This window comes from Sarcophilus harrisii, chromosome 2, assembly GCF_902635505.1.
Source record: "Sarcophilus harrisii chromosome 2, mSarHar1.11, whole genome shotgun sequence".
NCBI lineage: Eukaryota > Metazoa > Chordata > Mammalia > Dasyuromorphia > Dasyuridae > Sarcophilus > Sarcophilus harrisii.
The window spans coordinates 96,055,112-96,071,134 of NC_045427.1; the positions used below are offsets into that span (position 1 = coordinate 96,055,112).

Genomic DNA, 16,023 nt, shown 5'->3' on the forward strand with positions numbered 1-16,023 from the left:
GGGTAGAACAGTGGATGGAATACTGGGCCTGGGGTCAGAAAGACTAGAAATCTAATCTAGCCCACACCACCTCTGTTTAGCAAGTCATGTAACCTGTTTACTTACCTCAGTTTCCTAAATTGTAAAATGTGGATAGAATATAACACTTACCTTCTAAGGTTTTTGTGAAGATCAAATGAGATGATTATTTGTAAAGCATTTAGTAGTGACTAGCACATAGTAGATGCATTATTATTAATATTGTGAGTTGGTAGTAGCCCAGAACTTAGTAAAGCAATGCAGAGGTTACTGTATAGTTATACTTATAGGTGGAAAAAAAAAAAAACCACACTCAACCTCTGAAATGATTCCCTCTAAAATACAGAAAATAAATTTCTGGGGTGGGGGGGAGGCGAGATAACGTGGCATTCCTTTGTGCTGGGAGTTATAATTTCATCTAATTATTTAGGTCATTAATTCCTAGTGATTTTCCAATGAGTCTTCCATTCCATTAAAAGTCAATAACAGTTGTATGTCTCAGTCCTTTATGCACCTAATTATTGTTCAGTTATATTTTCCCATAGAGTACAATAGAAAAGGCATATATACAACACATCTGCAAGCTGAGGCATTTATCAAGTCAAAACAAACAGTTCAAGAAGTTAACTCCCAAGTGAAATATGTGGAACAATACTGCATTTTCCTGAGTCAGATAGTTTATTATATGTACTAAGCTTAAAAATTAAAGAAATTCATCTCTATTCAAAAACATATATATGATCCCATCTCTATTCAAAAAACATTGTCTACTATATATATATATATATATATATATATGATCCCATCCTAGATCATTACAAGGTGTTGCAAGAGATAAATAAATCTGTTTTCAAGGACTTAAAATCTCAGAGAATAAGAAAAGCAAATAATTATAGTATATGTCACTGTAACCCAGGTTACAAAACGTAGTTGGGTGGGCAGCCCACTTATATGGTCCACACATCTGATCACACTATTTCCCAAATTTCTGTCAAGGGCACTATCATCCCCCCATCTTCACCCATGCCAGGAACCCAATTGTCATCTTTGACTCTTTACCATACACATTTACTCTGTTGCACCAGTCATCATCTCATGCCAGACAACCTTTCCAATTCTTTACATGTTACTCCCCATCACATATTCTATGATCCAGACTTATTCTCATACAGAATACTCCATCTCCTAATTTTTCACTGGTTGTCCCTTATATATGTAGTGTTCTCCTTCCTCACCTGTACTTCCTGGCTTCCCTCAAAACATCTCAAATCTCACCTTCAGAGCAATTTCTTGGCTTCTACTCTTAGTGCAAGGGGTAGAATCAGTTTACTCTTCCATTTATATTATCTATATTTATATATTGGAAAAGGAAATGGCAACCCACCCAGTATTTTTGCCAAGAAAACCCCAAATGGAGTCAATAAGAGTCAGTCATGACTGAAACAATTCAACAACTACAAATAAATATAGATATGTATTTATGTCTATAAGTGTAGTAGGTAGTAGGTATCTAATTCACATGTTGCTTTCCCATTACAATACATTTTTGAGAGCAAGAACTTTTTTTTTGTCTTCCTTTATATGCTCAGTGCTAAGTATAATGCCTGGCACATAGTAACACTTTAGTAATTATTAGTTGACTCACTTTGTCTCAAGGCTTATATTCAAGGCTAGCACAACCCAGTATTTCCAGATTATTTAATATTATTTTCCTCTATATTTTCAATACCAAAATAAACTAATCATTTAATTATCTTAGGGCTCCTGATCTGAAGCTAAAAGGAACTGAGTTTTAATAGATAAGAATTTTAATAAAAATTAAATTTGAAAACACATATAAAATGATATATGGAGACAGTAAAATAGTGCAGAAAGACAATGTTCAAAAGGTATAAACGAATGGAAAAAATGAAAATGTAGTTTTAAAAAATAAAAATGTAAAATCAAAGACCCAAGTAATAATATCCTATCCCAATTCTCAATTATTGGAACCTGTCTGGGTGAGAGATGCTAGAAGTCAGTTTTGACAATATGAAATTCCAGATTATGAATGTATTGTTTGAGACCCAGTAATAAGTCTCCTGAAACAAAATCCCAGGTTCATGGCCAGATGTGGTGTCTTAGAATAGAAGGACCAAACTCTTTTGCCCCGTGATGTGACCACTAAAACTTGTGATGACCAAAGCCATATTCAAATGTAAATAGGAAATGTTTAAAGTAAAAAAACAAACAAAAAAACCCACAACATAAATAATATTCCTTTGTTGTTTTCTAAGTCAGTATGCTAATAGTAGAGATCTGTTTCTATTGGAGTTGAACACCACTGTCTTAAGAAATTCCCAAAGCCAATTCTATTAGAAATATTTTTAACTGCCATAAAACAACTTCTCTGACATATCTCTAATATTCTTCTCTAAAATTTAATATCCTCTGGGAGCAGGTTTCTTGGGGGATTTCTGGGGGCAGCCTTCATTTCACCCCAAATGCAGTCAGGTATTAAAGTCCAAATCCTTTATTGACTCCTTTAAAGTCTTATCTCCTTCTCTTGGGGCTCAGCTAGTTTTCTGGAGGCCTTCCAGATCTTAGTTTCAGTGTTCTCCACAGGACAGTCTGCTACCACTTCTCTGTCTTCTTTAGTTCTCTCCAACTGCCTTCTCTGGCTTCTGAATCTCCCAGACTGAATCCTGGTTGAGGCTCCTAGCTTATATATGCTCTCTTAAAGATGTGAATCTTGTAGAACTCTAGTAAGTATTAACTACATAATCATTGTCTATCAATTCCACTGACGTAGCACTTTGTTTCAAGTTCTGGCCCATAATAGATATCTAATATTATTCAAGTGTCTACAAATTAAAACAGTGAAAGAATGAATTCTCTTACATTTTGACTAATAAAAATATCCATTTCACCTTGATCAACATAATTATAAATATCCCATTCACCAATCAATAAATTGGCTTAAAATAAATTATACAATATACAATGTTAATGTCTAACAAGTTTTCATATGGAGGAAAAATAACCTATAATGTTTATTAAGAATTAAATATCCTATATTACTGATGGAGGGAACCCTGAAACTATCCTGACTTTGAGGGACTTTTTGAACTCTTGAGAAAATTTCCTCTGAAAGAGATCCGCCCTTCAGGGCAGTTAAGTAGTTTCATTAAGTTTGGCCCAGGACCACTTCCTACTTGGCTCGAACTTAACTGTCTCATTTAGCTGGAGATCTGAACCTGGTATCACTATTAAGCTGAAAATTAGCTCAGGACCACTTCCAGTAAGTGGTCTCATTCAACTGGATGTAGGCCTGGAGGCAATGACAACATTGAAGGAATTATATTAAATTTCATTCAATTGAAACTTCAGCCTCAGATTTCCTATTAAAGGGCAATTTGGGGCTCATTTCTTTGCAGAAGCCTAAAAACAGAAATCATGCCATGCCAAGGGACCTCTCTTTGGCATAGCTGCTTGCTAGGACCCCTGCCCGCTGTGAAGACTTTCTCTTCTTAGCATTAACCCCTCTTTATCTCTCTGCCAGGATTTCTCTGCTAAGACCTTTATCTCTCTATCAGGACCTTGCCATTGAAGAAGTGAGTCTCCTAGCAAAACCCGACTTCTCAGTGCCAATAAACTTCCTTTTGCCAATCTAATATTTCTGATTCATGGATTCTTTCACATTGGACCTGCACCAACCAAAGAGGGGTTCCCATAACTCTCTGCACTGCCACTAACCGCATCATTACCTCCAATGATTCTTTGGAAGTTAAGGATAAGAAATGTACAAACTGACCTATCAATTGGTCAAGGACACTAATCATCCATAAATATGTTTTCAAAGGGTTTTTGGAACCAACATTATTTGCATTTTTTGCAAACAATGAAATGAAGAATTGATTCTGTTTCCAAACAGCCCAATGAAATTGCTACAAAATCAATGTTGGAAAAAAAAACTTTTCTTCAAAGGTTTCTTCCCCACCTTGTATAAATCACATATAAAATATTTATAGTTACACTTTGTTAAACTAAAACTTTTCTTATATTACTTTACCCCAGAGCAAAATCTTATTTTTAAATAATTTTAATGCTTTGTGATATAATTCATACATTTAGGTTTTTTGTATCTAGAGAACTGAAAATGGTAAGAATGAAAGCTCAAAATAGTTATAAGAATCAATAATTTCAAGAGATGATCTAGAGCAGATTCTTAACTTTTAAACATTGACTTTTCTGGACCTCTTCTCATAATAATGTTTTTAAATTCAGAAAAATATATAGACCTACAAAGAAAATCAAAAGTCAGCAAAAATTATGTAATTTTTCTCTTATACAAATTCATAGATCTAAAAACTATAAGAACCTTGTTCTAGGAGAAATTAAGAAAGAAATGTTCCAACATACACATACAGTTTTGGCTCAGTTGGCAGGTATCCTTTTTTGGTAATATCTGGCCCCCTGGAACCTGAGATTATATTTTACCTATCATGTGCAACATTGTGAAATGTCTCAATTTCATAACTAATGTTATATTAAGAATTGGTGCATGAGTTTTGTGTTTAAAAATAAATATAAGAATGGAAGGAAATAAGTATTATCTACTATGTGCTTGACATTGTGATAACTCCTTTATAAATATTATCTCATTTGATCCTCAAAACAATCTTGGGGGGCAGGTGTTATTATAGGCAGCTAAGTGGCATATTTGCTAGAGTGCCAGGCTAGGCCTCTGGAAGATATCATCCCGAGTTTAAATCTAGCCTCACATACAAACTGCCTTTGTCAAGAAAATCCAAAAATGGGATGATGAAGAGTTGAAAAAGACTAAAACAACTCAACAACAAAAGGTACCCTACTTTGTAGCTGAGAAAACTGAGATAGACAGAGGTTAACTGACTTGCCTATGATCACATAGTTGATGAGTATCTGAAGGCTAAATTTGAATTTAGATCCTCCTGACCACTGTGCCACCTATTGTCAAAAGGCAACAAACATTAAGTGCCTACTTCCTAGCTTATATATATATATATATATATATATATATATATATATATATATATATAATTATATATCACATAATTAAGTGTGAATATATATTATTATATATTCACACAATTCACAATATTCACAAATACATGTTAGTATACACATACCCAGAATTTGTTTAATTAGGCTACATAGGTAATCTAATGATTTAGGTTTAAATCCTTTACATTCTGAAATAATAACATTACAATAACAGCTTTGGAAAGTATTGAAAAACAAAGGCCAATGAATGCGCTTTATTAACTAACTCTTCCATTAAAACAATACTCTGACTTGGGATTATTCCCTGTAGTTCCCATTATTTGATGCAAATATGCATATTAACCTTAGAATTGATTTTTTTCTTTCTTTTATTTTTAACCACTCACTTCAAATGTAGTCATAACCAATCACTAGATGAACTTTCTTCTCAGCTTATTCCATCAAGTCAGATGTAGGGTATAAATTAGCACCTTTTAATGACTCATGATGGACTTTTATCATTCACATAGGAAAGTAGAGAGTAGGAGGTTATGATAACCATTAGATGGTAAAGGAGACATAAACAGATGCTGTTCACAAGTCTCAATGCTCCAATGGCAATTACCACCTGCTCTACTTCAAATGTGCCATGCATGAAATATAGGCTAAGAGACTGAAAAATTCTGCGGACACCAATCTTCACTGCCACAAATGGGTTTTAAATTTTTTCATTAACAATATAGACCATACATGGCAAATCAGAATAACTCAGTGAAAAAGTAACAAGCTGGATATTCCAGAAATTTGATAGCACACTGATACATTTACACACAAAAAGACCCCAAAGCACCAGATATTTTCCTTTCTTTCTCTAAAAAATAGGAATTGCACTCTTTACAGAATCAATAGAGAAAATATTGTTTCTACTCTGCTTACTCAGAATTTAACAGTAGGTTCAGCTAAAATTCCTCTTAAAACCAGAGAGAATTATTATTGAGTGATGATTCATCCTTCTTGACCTTCCACATCATGATACTGTTGACCATTTCAAAACTTGAAAATATAAGTACATGTCTTTAAAAATACTTTATAATTCAATGTTTTATTAATTCTGATTTGACTTTGCTCTGACTTGTTTGGAGTAATAAGTTTTCATTGCAAGCAGAAATGGTAAATTTCTCTGTAGCTCCAAAAACACAAAAACAAATTAAGAACATGCTTTACTAAAACTTACTAGAATTTTTATAGAGTTGAAAAGAAAATAAGCATTATATCTTGAGTAAGATGGTCTATTTCATGTTTAATAGTTGTTCAGTTATATGAGTAAACTATTATATAAGCTTAAAACCAATGTAATCTCAAAGCAAACTAACACAAAAATTGATACAATATGAAATAAAGGGAATATACCTGCTTATATTCAAGAAAGAAAAGCTAATTAATTTTTAAAAATTAAGCATGTGAGGAAATATTGTTATATTCCTTAATACTTTCAATTCAAACTATATTTACATCATTCGCATTACATTTTCTTTGAGAATATTTGAGTGTAAACTCAAAAAAATCAAACAACAGCTCATATTTATAAAGAATATGGCATTCCTTTCCTGGACTTCAGTTCTTTCCCTTCCAGTAGAACTCAGAAAGAAATCTATTCTTAGATCATTTAGAAACATCAGCCAAACCTCTTACTTACTGATTTGTATCTTCATGTTAATTTTTAGGGTAGAAGAACAGCTGTAGCAACTGTGATCCAATGCTACAAACTCAGGGGGAAAATTCTAGGAAAAAGTATACTCTTTTGAAATACCCAAGACTTTCTCTATTAAAGATTTTTATAACCAATTACTTATGCTGAAATTGGCTTCATGAGATTTTATGAAAATACTATAATGGATGGAGTTCTACAGTTTTTAAAAACCATTAGGTTTAAAACCTTTATAGTAGACAACAGAAACAACTTTAGCCTTACCTAGCCACTGCCATTATCTTCTACCATTCTCCCTAACCTTCAGGCCCTAATCTTCAAATGTCTGCTCAGGATTTTCCCCCAAATATAGATTCTCATAAAATTATACTTAAAAAAGAAATACTAGAAAGCCAAAATATGTTGAATTTCTAATTAGGCTCCCTTCCCAATTTTCTTTGTATTTACCATGATTTCTGTGAAGAAGCAAATATATAAGACTATAATTTCTTTTCAGGCTGATTGAATGTGCTCATCTATTACTTAGGTCCAACTAAGTTCAGTTTTTAAAAACAATAAAAATATGTTAAATACCTGGACAAGAAAGGATATTTTTATTCAAGTGAGTAAAATGTTATGTCATTTATCTATCTCAAAGGTTAAGTGGATAAATAAATAAATGAAAAAATAATTTGTTAAAGGCTTACTATCTGTCAAGTACTATGTTAAGTGATGTGGGTATAAATAGAAAAAGCAAGATAGTTCTTGGTCTCAAGGACTTTACAATCTAAAAGAAAAAGACAATAGATATTATGGAATTGGTGGCCAGGGAGGGAATTTTTTTTGACAGGGATAGCGAATGGAGTTATATTGAAACCGATTGACACATCCTTTCCAAAAATTGTACTACTGATTTGATTACTGATCTCAGAGCAAGAGGTAGAAAGAGGATACAGGGTAGGGCAGCATGGCAGGGCAGTCGGCCAGAATATAGTATGATGGATCTAGATACTAGATATAGTGAATTCTTATCCCATCAGGAATGCAGAGCCCCAGAATGGAAATTAGAATGCTTAGTCAGAGGTCTAATGCTTTATGGAAGGAAGTATAAGAGAACCATCCAGAGTTATTTAGACAATATCTTCCAATATGTTGATACTCAACCATTAAGAGCCAAATTTGATTAACCATAGAAAGATTTGTTTATTATACATCTGAATAATAAGAACCAAACAGAGATAGATTTAGCCACAGCAAAAAAAAAAAAAAAAAAAAAAAAAATCCACTTATATATTTGCCTCTATCCTGATCATTTAGTAAAAATAGAAATATTCAAAAATATACAAAGAAGATTTGAAAAATTATTATTACTGTCACACAATGAAGACGGTCTGATCCCAGATTTAGGAACTATTTTTTTTTAATTCAATTGCTTGCTACAATTTTCACTTTCCTCACCACAAATCAGATTTTTCTTACATGTCCACAAATGAAATCAATGATCAGATGTCTCTTTTAGTTCCAAATTCCCTCCACAGCAATTGTGTCAGCAAATACTTTTAAATACGAAGTTTTGGCTATTTCTTTGGGCCATAAAAAAAAAAAGTACTATCACTGTTATTTGCTCAAGCCTCCACATTACCTCAGCTGAACAAAAGTCAAGCCCCAGCAAAGATGGATGTTGCTGACTTACACCTATTTGTCATGTTCTAAATCATCTCAATGATGAAGGACTTGACTTATTTCTGATAAATGAGAACAGAATTCACCAAAGAATATCTATAATTTCTTTGCTGGTAAGTCTAGAGTCAAAATACTTCTGTCACAGTACAAATATTCTATATTGACTAACTGTAAGTCACCTAGCCCACAGAACCACTATTTAGTGACCATTGACTAGTGATCAGCTTCTTACCTAGTACATCCAGAAAATGACTTTTTCTGTGACTCACTAACCTAGAATGGTTTTTATATGTACTCTGTGTGTGTGCATTTTTAATAATCTGATAATCTTATTAGTGTAACTACATGTTAAAGGAATTGCCATTCAGTTACCAAGGTTCAAAACAGAAACCTCTGATACAGGACCAGAATTAAGCTTGAATTATCAATCATAAATCACAGAAAATGTCAGAATTAGAAGGAACTTTATAATGTCATGAATACTGAAGTGAGAAATCCCAGGAGAGACACTATTTCTTTAAAAATAGTGGAAAATGATTCCTTGGGTATTTTGATTATTATTCAGAATCAAATTAAAGACTTGTGTCAATACAGACCTGATTATCTTTTCAACTGAGTATGCTTGCATCCAAATCTGTCTCTGTTCTTGTAAACTTAAAAACTGAACTTTTTGACAAAAAGAGAGATAAAAAGAAAAAAGAAACTGGGGAAATGAACAAATTTCCATAATTTTGAAAAGAATTCTTCCCTGAGGTTACATATGAAAAATCAATTGTTCATAAAAGTCAGTGAGTTAAGAAATGAGAAAAGTATACAACAAGAACAAAGAACTCATTCCTTTATCAACATTATAGCAAACCTATACAAAATACTCAACATCTCCTATGAATAGCTCCACTGAGGCTACAAACATTCCACTAAATGTTTCCAGTTCTGGGCAAATTCAGAATAATTGATGAAAACATACTTTTTGAATCACTAGTGTTAAGAAACAGCAACATAGTCCAGATCCAAAATTCACTAAAAGAATGAAAAAACTGACAATTCCAATGAAGAGGGAGGAAACGGTTCAACAAAATGAATATCATAGCAAATATTAAGGTTTATAATATAAACCAGCAATGTAGCAAAACAGTGCTTCACAATAGGTGGTTTCTTAAGGAAAAGCCCCAGACGTCAGCTCAAGTATCCTGGCTTTAAAGTCCAATCATAGGAAGCAAATTCACAACTCTCCTCTTGATCTTCAAAGTAATAAATGAGCCATTAACTGGTTTCAATGGTCTCTCCATTCTGAGTAAGTATTAGTTCTGGAACATCATTCATTCTCAAGACTTCTGCATAGAGTAGATAATGATGTAGGCTAGTGGGAAGTGGTAATTGACGGATATAATTATCAGATCGTAGACGTTCAGGTTTTAGAATGGATCGAATTTCCAATCGGCAGAGGTGAGTCAGACAAGGAACAGAACCTGTAGAAATGAGCAAAATCAAGATGAGAAAAAAAAAATTAAAATTAAAGAATGCAATACCATTGCACTAATTAAGAACTCAAATTCTAAAGTTGGGTATACCAACGAGAATTAAAGAAATGATTCTACTAACTCTAATAATGGACAAAGCAAACAACAACCACCAAAAAAATGCCTCATCTTTTTTTTTGTCCACAGTAAATGGCAACCTGGCAAATTAAGCACATAAAATGAACCACTTTCCTAATAATACCCTCTTAAATTTAAGCACAACAGTTTAAACTGCTTTTAATGGGGGAAGGGGGGTGTGACAATTTCAATCAAAATAGGAATGATTTATTTTAATGGTGGCAACTGAATTCCTAAAATAAAGATGAAAAAGTATTTACCAAGAAAGTTAACATCTATAAACACTAATAAAAATGAAAAACAATCATACTTTCCTGTGAATCAAGAATATAGCCTGTTAATCCATTAAGTTTTATATAAAGCCCTAAAAATACAGTAAAGATCAAGAAAAGGAAAACCTTGATATTGCCAGTCATTTTTGAGCTACACATTTTAAAATTCAACTGTACTTGAATATCTAAGGCAAAAGATCTAAGTAACAATATAACAAAATAACTAAATAACAAGATAATAATTTTCTTACATTAATATTCTTGAATTGGAAGATAATTCAGAAAAAACTGAAATCTGAGAAAGACCTGCTAAATTGTACATTCCATGATTTTAACAAAAAGAAAAATATGATCAAGGTAATGTTTGTGGAAATGTTCATAGCAGCTTTCTTTGTGCTGGCAAAGAACTGGAAATCAATGGGATGCCCATCAATTGGGGAATGGCTGAATAAACTATGGTATATGAAATGTAAAGGAGTACTATTATTTTATAAAAAATGATGAGCAGACTGATTTCAGAAAAACCTCAACAGACTTAAGTGAACTAATACCGAATGAAGTGAACACACACAGCACACAAAGTGTATACAGTAATCGCAACATTGTGTAGAGGATCAACTTTGATAGATTTTGTCCTTCTCAGTAATACAATGATCTAAGATAATTCCAGAAGATTCCATGATGGAAAATGCTAACAGCAGCCAGAAAAAGAACTATAGAGTTTGAATGCAGATGAAAGCACATTAGTTTCACTTTTTTTACTTTTCTTTCTCATGGTTTTTCCCTTTTGTTCTGATTCTTTCCCAACATGACTAACATGAAATATATTTAATATGACTGTACATATATAATCCTACATCATATTACTACTTGCCATCTTAGGGGGAGAGGAAGAAGAGAAAAAAAAGAAATCAAAATCTTATAAAAGTAAATGTTGAAAATTAAAAAAAAAAAAAAACTTATAATAAAATATATAAACCAAAACATAGAAAGGTGTGTAGCCCTTGGAGCCTGGGATAGCTTGTGAGGTTTGGGGGATCAAAATTTGCATTCCTTTGGGCAAAGCACATACATACATGCCTCATGGAATGTCTTGAGATTTGAGTGCTACATTTCTTTTTTAATATATTGTATTTAAAATTTAAGCTTATATTTAAGTTTAAAATTACATTCTTATTTTTAAAAGACAATAAATGCCTGTGAGAAAAAATTCTTTTGAATCCTCAGTCAAAACAAAATCTTTTAAAAATAGAATGATTAGTATCCTACCAAGCTCTAACAAGTGTCTAATTAAATGAAAAAGAATTAATGGATTTATTCTATTTCAATGATAAGACACTCATTTTTTTGCCTTCATCAGGAAATACTTGCCATAAGTTAAGGTCATAAGAGTAAACTTTTCCATTTATTTCCTAATTTATACACTGCATTTTTTCCATTTGACATATATCCTTCCTTTTGACCCTGTTACCAAAACCGTTGTCCCTTATTTACCTGTACTGAATAAATTTTTGTTCTTTACAAATAAGGGTACATAACTGATATTATCACATGAAACAGTCAATGTTAAGAATAAGTGCAAGTCAGAACTATAATATTATAAAGAAACTACTGTACTTGAAAAATAAGAGACTTCAGATTACTATCTTTCTTTATTGGATATCTAGCCGCTCCATTTAACCTGATAGTAATAATTTTATTTATAGTGCAAGTTAAAAAATTTTAAAAAGAAATCTCTTTACAAATGAGGGAAATATTAGAAGTATTATTATTTTCAATTTTAAAAGGATGAAACTAAGGGACAGAGAAGAAAAGGCCATTGTCAGGAGACAGCTAATGTCAGGCTCTCTCTCCACTACACTATATTGATTCTTAATATAAATGAAAAAGACTACTAAAAAAAAAAAAAAAAAAAAAGTTAAATTCTGAGTGATAGAAAAAGCAGTGGAGACACAAGGAAATACCTATTTCCTTACTCTTCAGAGAAAGGAGAAAGAACTATTAGGAAATAATATTGTATACATCTTATAAAATATAAATCTATATTTGATAATTTAATTTTATCAGTAAGTGAAGTGAGAAATGGATGTAACATAAAGACAGAATACATCATATAACAAAAAAAAAAAAGAAAACAGCAATAAAAAATTAAAGGGACACAACTTCTACCATGCCCCTTGCTTAAACTTCAGAGCTGAAACTGAATACCTTCAAGATCTTTTGAGACACTATATCTTAGATAAATTTTTCTTACACTAAGGTTTTTCCTATTGAATCCTCTTTAGATTCTTCAACTAGCTTCAACAAATAGGTTAAATTGAGAGCAAAATAATAAATAAAATAAATAAAATAAACTAACTGACAAAATCTAAATTAGTTCCAGCCCACTTCCAAAAGAAATACTTAGGACATCCTGTTGTACTAGCAAACCAACACAGAATTAATGCAGTATAATAATTTTATACAAATCACTGTGATTATATAAACTTTGCTCCTCTTTTTGGGGAGGGGGAACAGTTACACATATTCTCTACAGATATTTTTGTTTTACATTACCCACAGTAGACCATGTATCCTTTCTTCTACCCTTTTCAGAAAATCATCCTATACTACATACAAATAGTATTTTTTTAGAGGAAGAAAAAATAAGCCATCACAACTAATCAATACACTGGAAAAATCAGAAAATATATGTTATGTGTAATACCTCACATCTCCACAAAGGGGTGAATTGAGGATGTATTATCATATTTCTTCATTCCAAGTCCTATTTGATCATTTTAACTTTTGATTTTTTTTCAGAAGTCACTGTATTTTCATTTTACATTGTTGTAGTTACTGTGTACACTGTTTTCTTGACTCAGTTTACTTTACTCTGCATCAGTTCATATAGAACTTTCCATGATTCTTTGTATTCATCACTTTTTTACAGCATAGTAATCATTTTTACAGCATAGTAAGTCTCCATTACATTCATGTAGCAAGTTTTTTAGTTATTCCCTAATTAATGGGCATCTACTTTTTTAGCTCTAACAAAAAGTGCAATTATACTAAGGCCAAAGTCCTTTCAATGGCTTCCTTGAGGTATAAGCTCAATAATGGAGCCTCTGGTTCAAAAGATCACTTTGCATAATTCCATATATATATATATATATATATATACACCATCTCTCAGTCCTATCAACAATGGATTACTGTGCCTATTTTTCTACAATCTTACCAACACTGACTGTTGTCATTTTTGCCAATTTGCATGGTATTTTATGCCCACTATTTAAGAATTGTTTCCTATTACTTCTGGAACCGAATACAAGGAGTCCTAAAAATTTTAGTGCATTTTAAAATTTTAATAGTTTAATCTATTTATAAGAGTGGTTACCCCAAAAAATCCAGTACAGTTTTAAATTTTAGTCATTTAGAACTTCACTAAGACTTTACACTCTATATAAATTGCTTAGTTTGCTATAGCTTCTTTCTACCTTTCTAGTCCTTCCAGTGTGGTCTTAGCTAGGACCCAAGTCCTCAAAGTTGGGGCCTAATTCACTTTTGTCATTGTATCCTAGGTGCTTTTTATACTTATAGTGCCTAACATATAGGAAGTAGTTAATAAATGTCTGTTGATGGATTGATAGTAACTCACATTAATTTAACACTTTATAATTATAAAGCATTTTACATACATGTCATTTTATTTTACAGAATAAATAAAACTCTCTCCATTCTCAAGTTAGAACATTAAAGTTAAATGCATTGTTCATCAGATCACCACTTAAATTAATTTACTAACAGACATTTTTAAGGATATATTTTAATTAGAGTAAACTACAAAAATGAGGACATTAGTAAATAGAAGTATCAGTTTTCATCACCTGCTTTACTTCAAAGGTTAGTTATTTTAACTCAGAGAAGCTAACTCTGATTTTAGCTTAAGGCAAACTATGGTTTTTCCCAGGTGAAAAAAAAATTTCTATCTGATTTATTTTTTGGTTTTACAGTCTTCGTACAACAATAGCTTGCAAAGATGTTTCCAACTTAAAATCATGTCCTAGAGAGCAGGGCTCAGAAAAAAGGGAATATAAAAATCAAATGGCTTACCAAAATGATTCAGTGGGACCCAAGAAGAGTTTTCTGCATGAGCAGAGAGGAGCTTCTCAATAGGAAGAGGAAGCCGCTTCCAATTAGTGAACTCCAGGCTAAAGTTGAGGATGTCATTACTGACTGAGTGAATCCTAAATAGCAAGAAATTAGCACAGTCACTGACTTAAAACTGTCAGACATACATTTTGGAAGCATTCTGTAAGTTTTCCAACAGTGACGTACCTTGGTAGTTCCTTTATATCCAAAAATATTAACAATCTCCAAACTTCCTTATTTCTTTGAAGGGAACTTCCAGCTTTTGTTACTCAAGATTTACAACTTCAGAATTATCTTCAACTTGTTACTCTCCCACACATTCCACAAATCTAATAACATGCCAAATTTTATAACTTCTACCTTCACAATATCTCACATTTATCCCCTATTCCACATTCTCGCAGCCACCAGCCTAGTTCAAACTTTCATTAACTCTCATTTGAACTATTGCAATAGTCTCTTAATCAGTGTCCCTACCTCTCAAATCTTTGCTTTCTCCAATTGATCCACTTTCTGACTGTACATTTACCTTCCATCCCAATCTCAGAAAGGAGAGAACCCAGAACCATTTACTGACTCTGGCTGTATGACCCCTTCTCTCTCCTGTAATACTACAAAATCTGTTGGTTTCCCATTATCCCCTCTTTTTGCCATTTAAAGGCTTTTACAATCTGGCTCCAGTCTGTTTTTCAAGCATTTTCCTATTCCTCCCTTCATACACTCTGACACAACTAAACTGGTTTTCTTGATCTTGCTCACATACATTCATCGCATTTCTTGTTTCACTGTTCTTCAAAGCCCAACTCAAGTGCTACTTTTTACTACAGGTCCTTCTGGACTCCCCCTGCAGTCAGTGCCTCTTCTATCAAACATTGCCTTGTCTTTACTTTGTAAATAGATTGTATTTATTTATGCATCTGTATGTATGCACAGTTCCTCCCCCCTCAAAAAAATATAATTTCCTTCATGGGAAGGACAATTTCTTTGTTGTCTTTGTGCCTGGCACATGTTGATAAATCATGAAATCAGTCCAAATCAGCTCTGGGGAACAAATGGAAATAAAGGAGAGTATCTTCCAAAAGAATGGATTTTCCAATTAATAATTCGACCATAAAATAAACTATCTCGAATCCAAGAATACTTTGTTATACAGTAGTCCAACAGCCTCAGTCATTTCTGGTCAAGAGAACACTAAGAAGAAAAGCTAGTTCCACTTCATATCAGGGCCTTTAATCTGTTCTCCAGCATGCACGTGCATGCAAGGGCACACACCCACACACCCACACCCACACCCACACCCCCACACCCCCACACCCCCTCCCCCCCCACACACAGATTATGGTAAGAAAGTAGCTAATAGGTTAATGGAAAATTGCTGAGTGGAAAGTAATGGTTGGTTATATATAGGAAGGTTATTTGTATAAATTCAGTTTATGCCCTACCAAAACAGTGCTGAGTATAAGAAAACTTCTAGTTAAGGTCTTGAATTCCTTAAGTTGCATCTGCAATTCAAATGGCAATACTCAAGAATCCTGAGAGATGTAACAAGAGGTGGATCCATCTAACCAAAGGGATTATAGCTGGTGACTCCCTGTTTACCCAAAAGGTATAAGCTGCCATCTTGGAA

General features: G+C 32.8%; 1 protein-coding gene across 5 annotated transcripts in view; it reads right to left on the reverse strand.

The window, feature by feature from the left end:
* Positions 1-9,002: 9,002 nt before the first annotated feature.
* Positions 9,003-16,023, reverse strand: part of ASB3 (ankyrin repeat and SOCS box containing 3) — a 105,889-nt gene continuing 98,868 nt past the window's right edge. For 4 of the 5 annotated variants that reach the window (XM_023494967.2, XM_003758281.4, XM_012540220.3 and 1 more), the window contains 2 exons: positions 14,358-14,491; positions 9,003-9,861 (listed from right to left, as the gene is read on the reverse strand). In XM_023494967.2, the coding sequence (XP_023350735.1) occupies positions 9,656-9,861; positions 14,358-14,491 (340 nt within the window). In that variant the 3' untranslated portion in view covers positions 9,003-9,655. The remainder of the gene's footprint in view (positions 9,862-14,357; positions 14,492-16,023) is intronic. The other variant, XM_031950468.1, reaches the window with a different exon arrangement.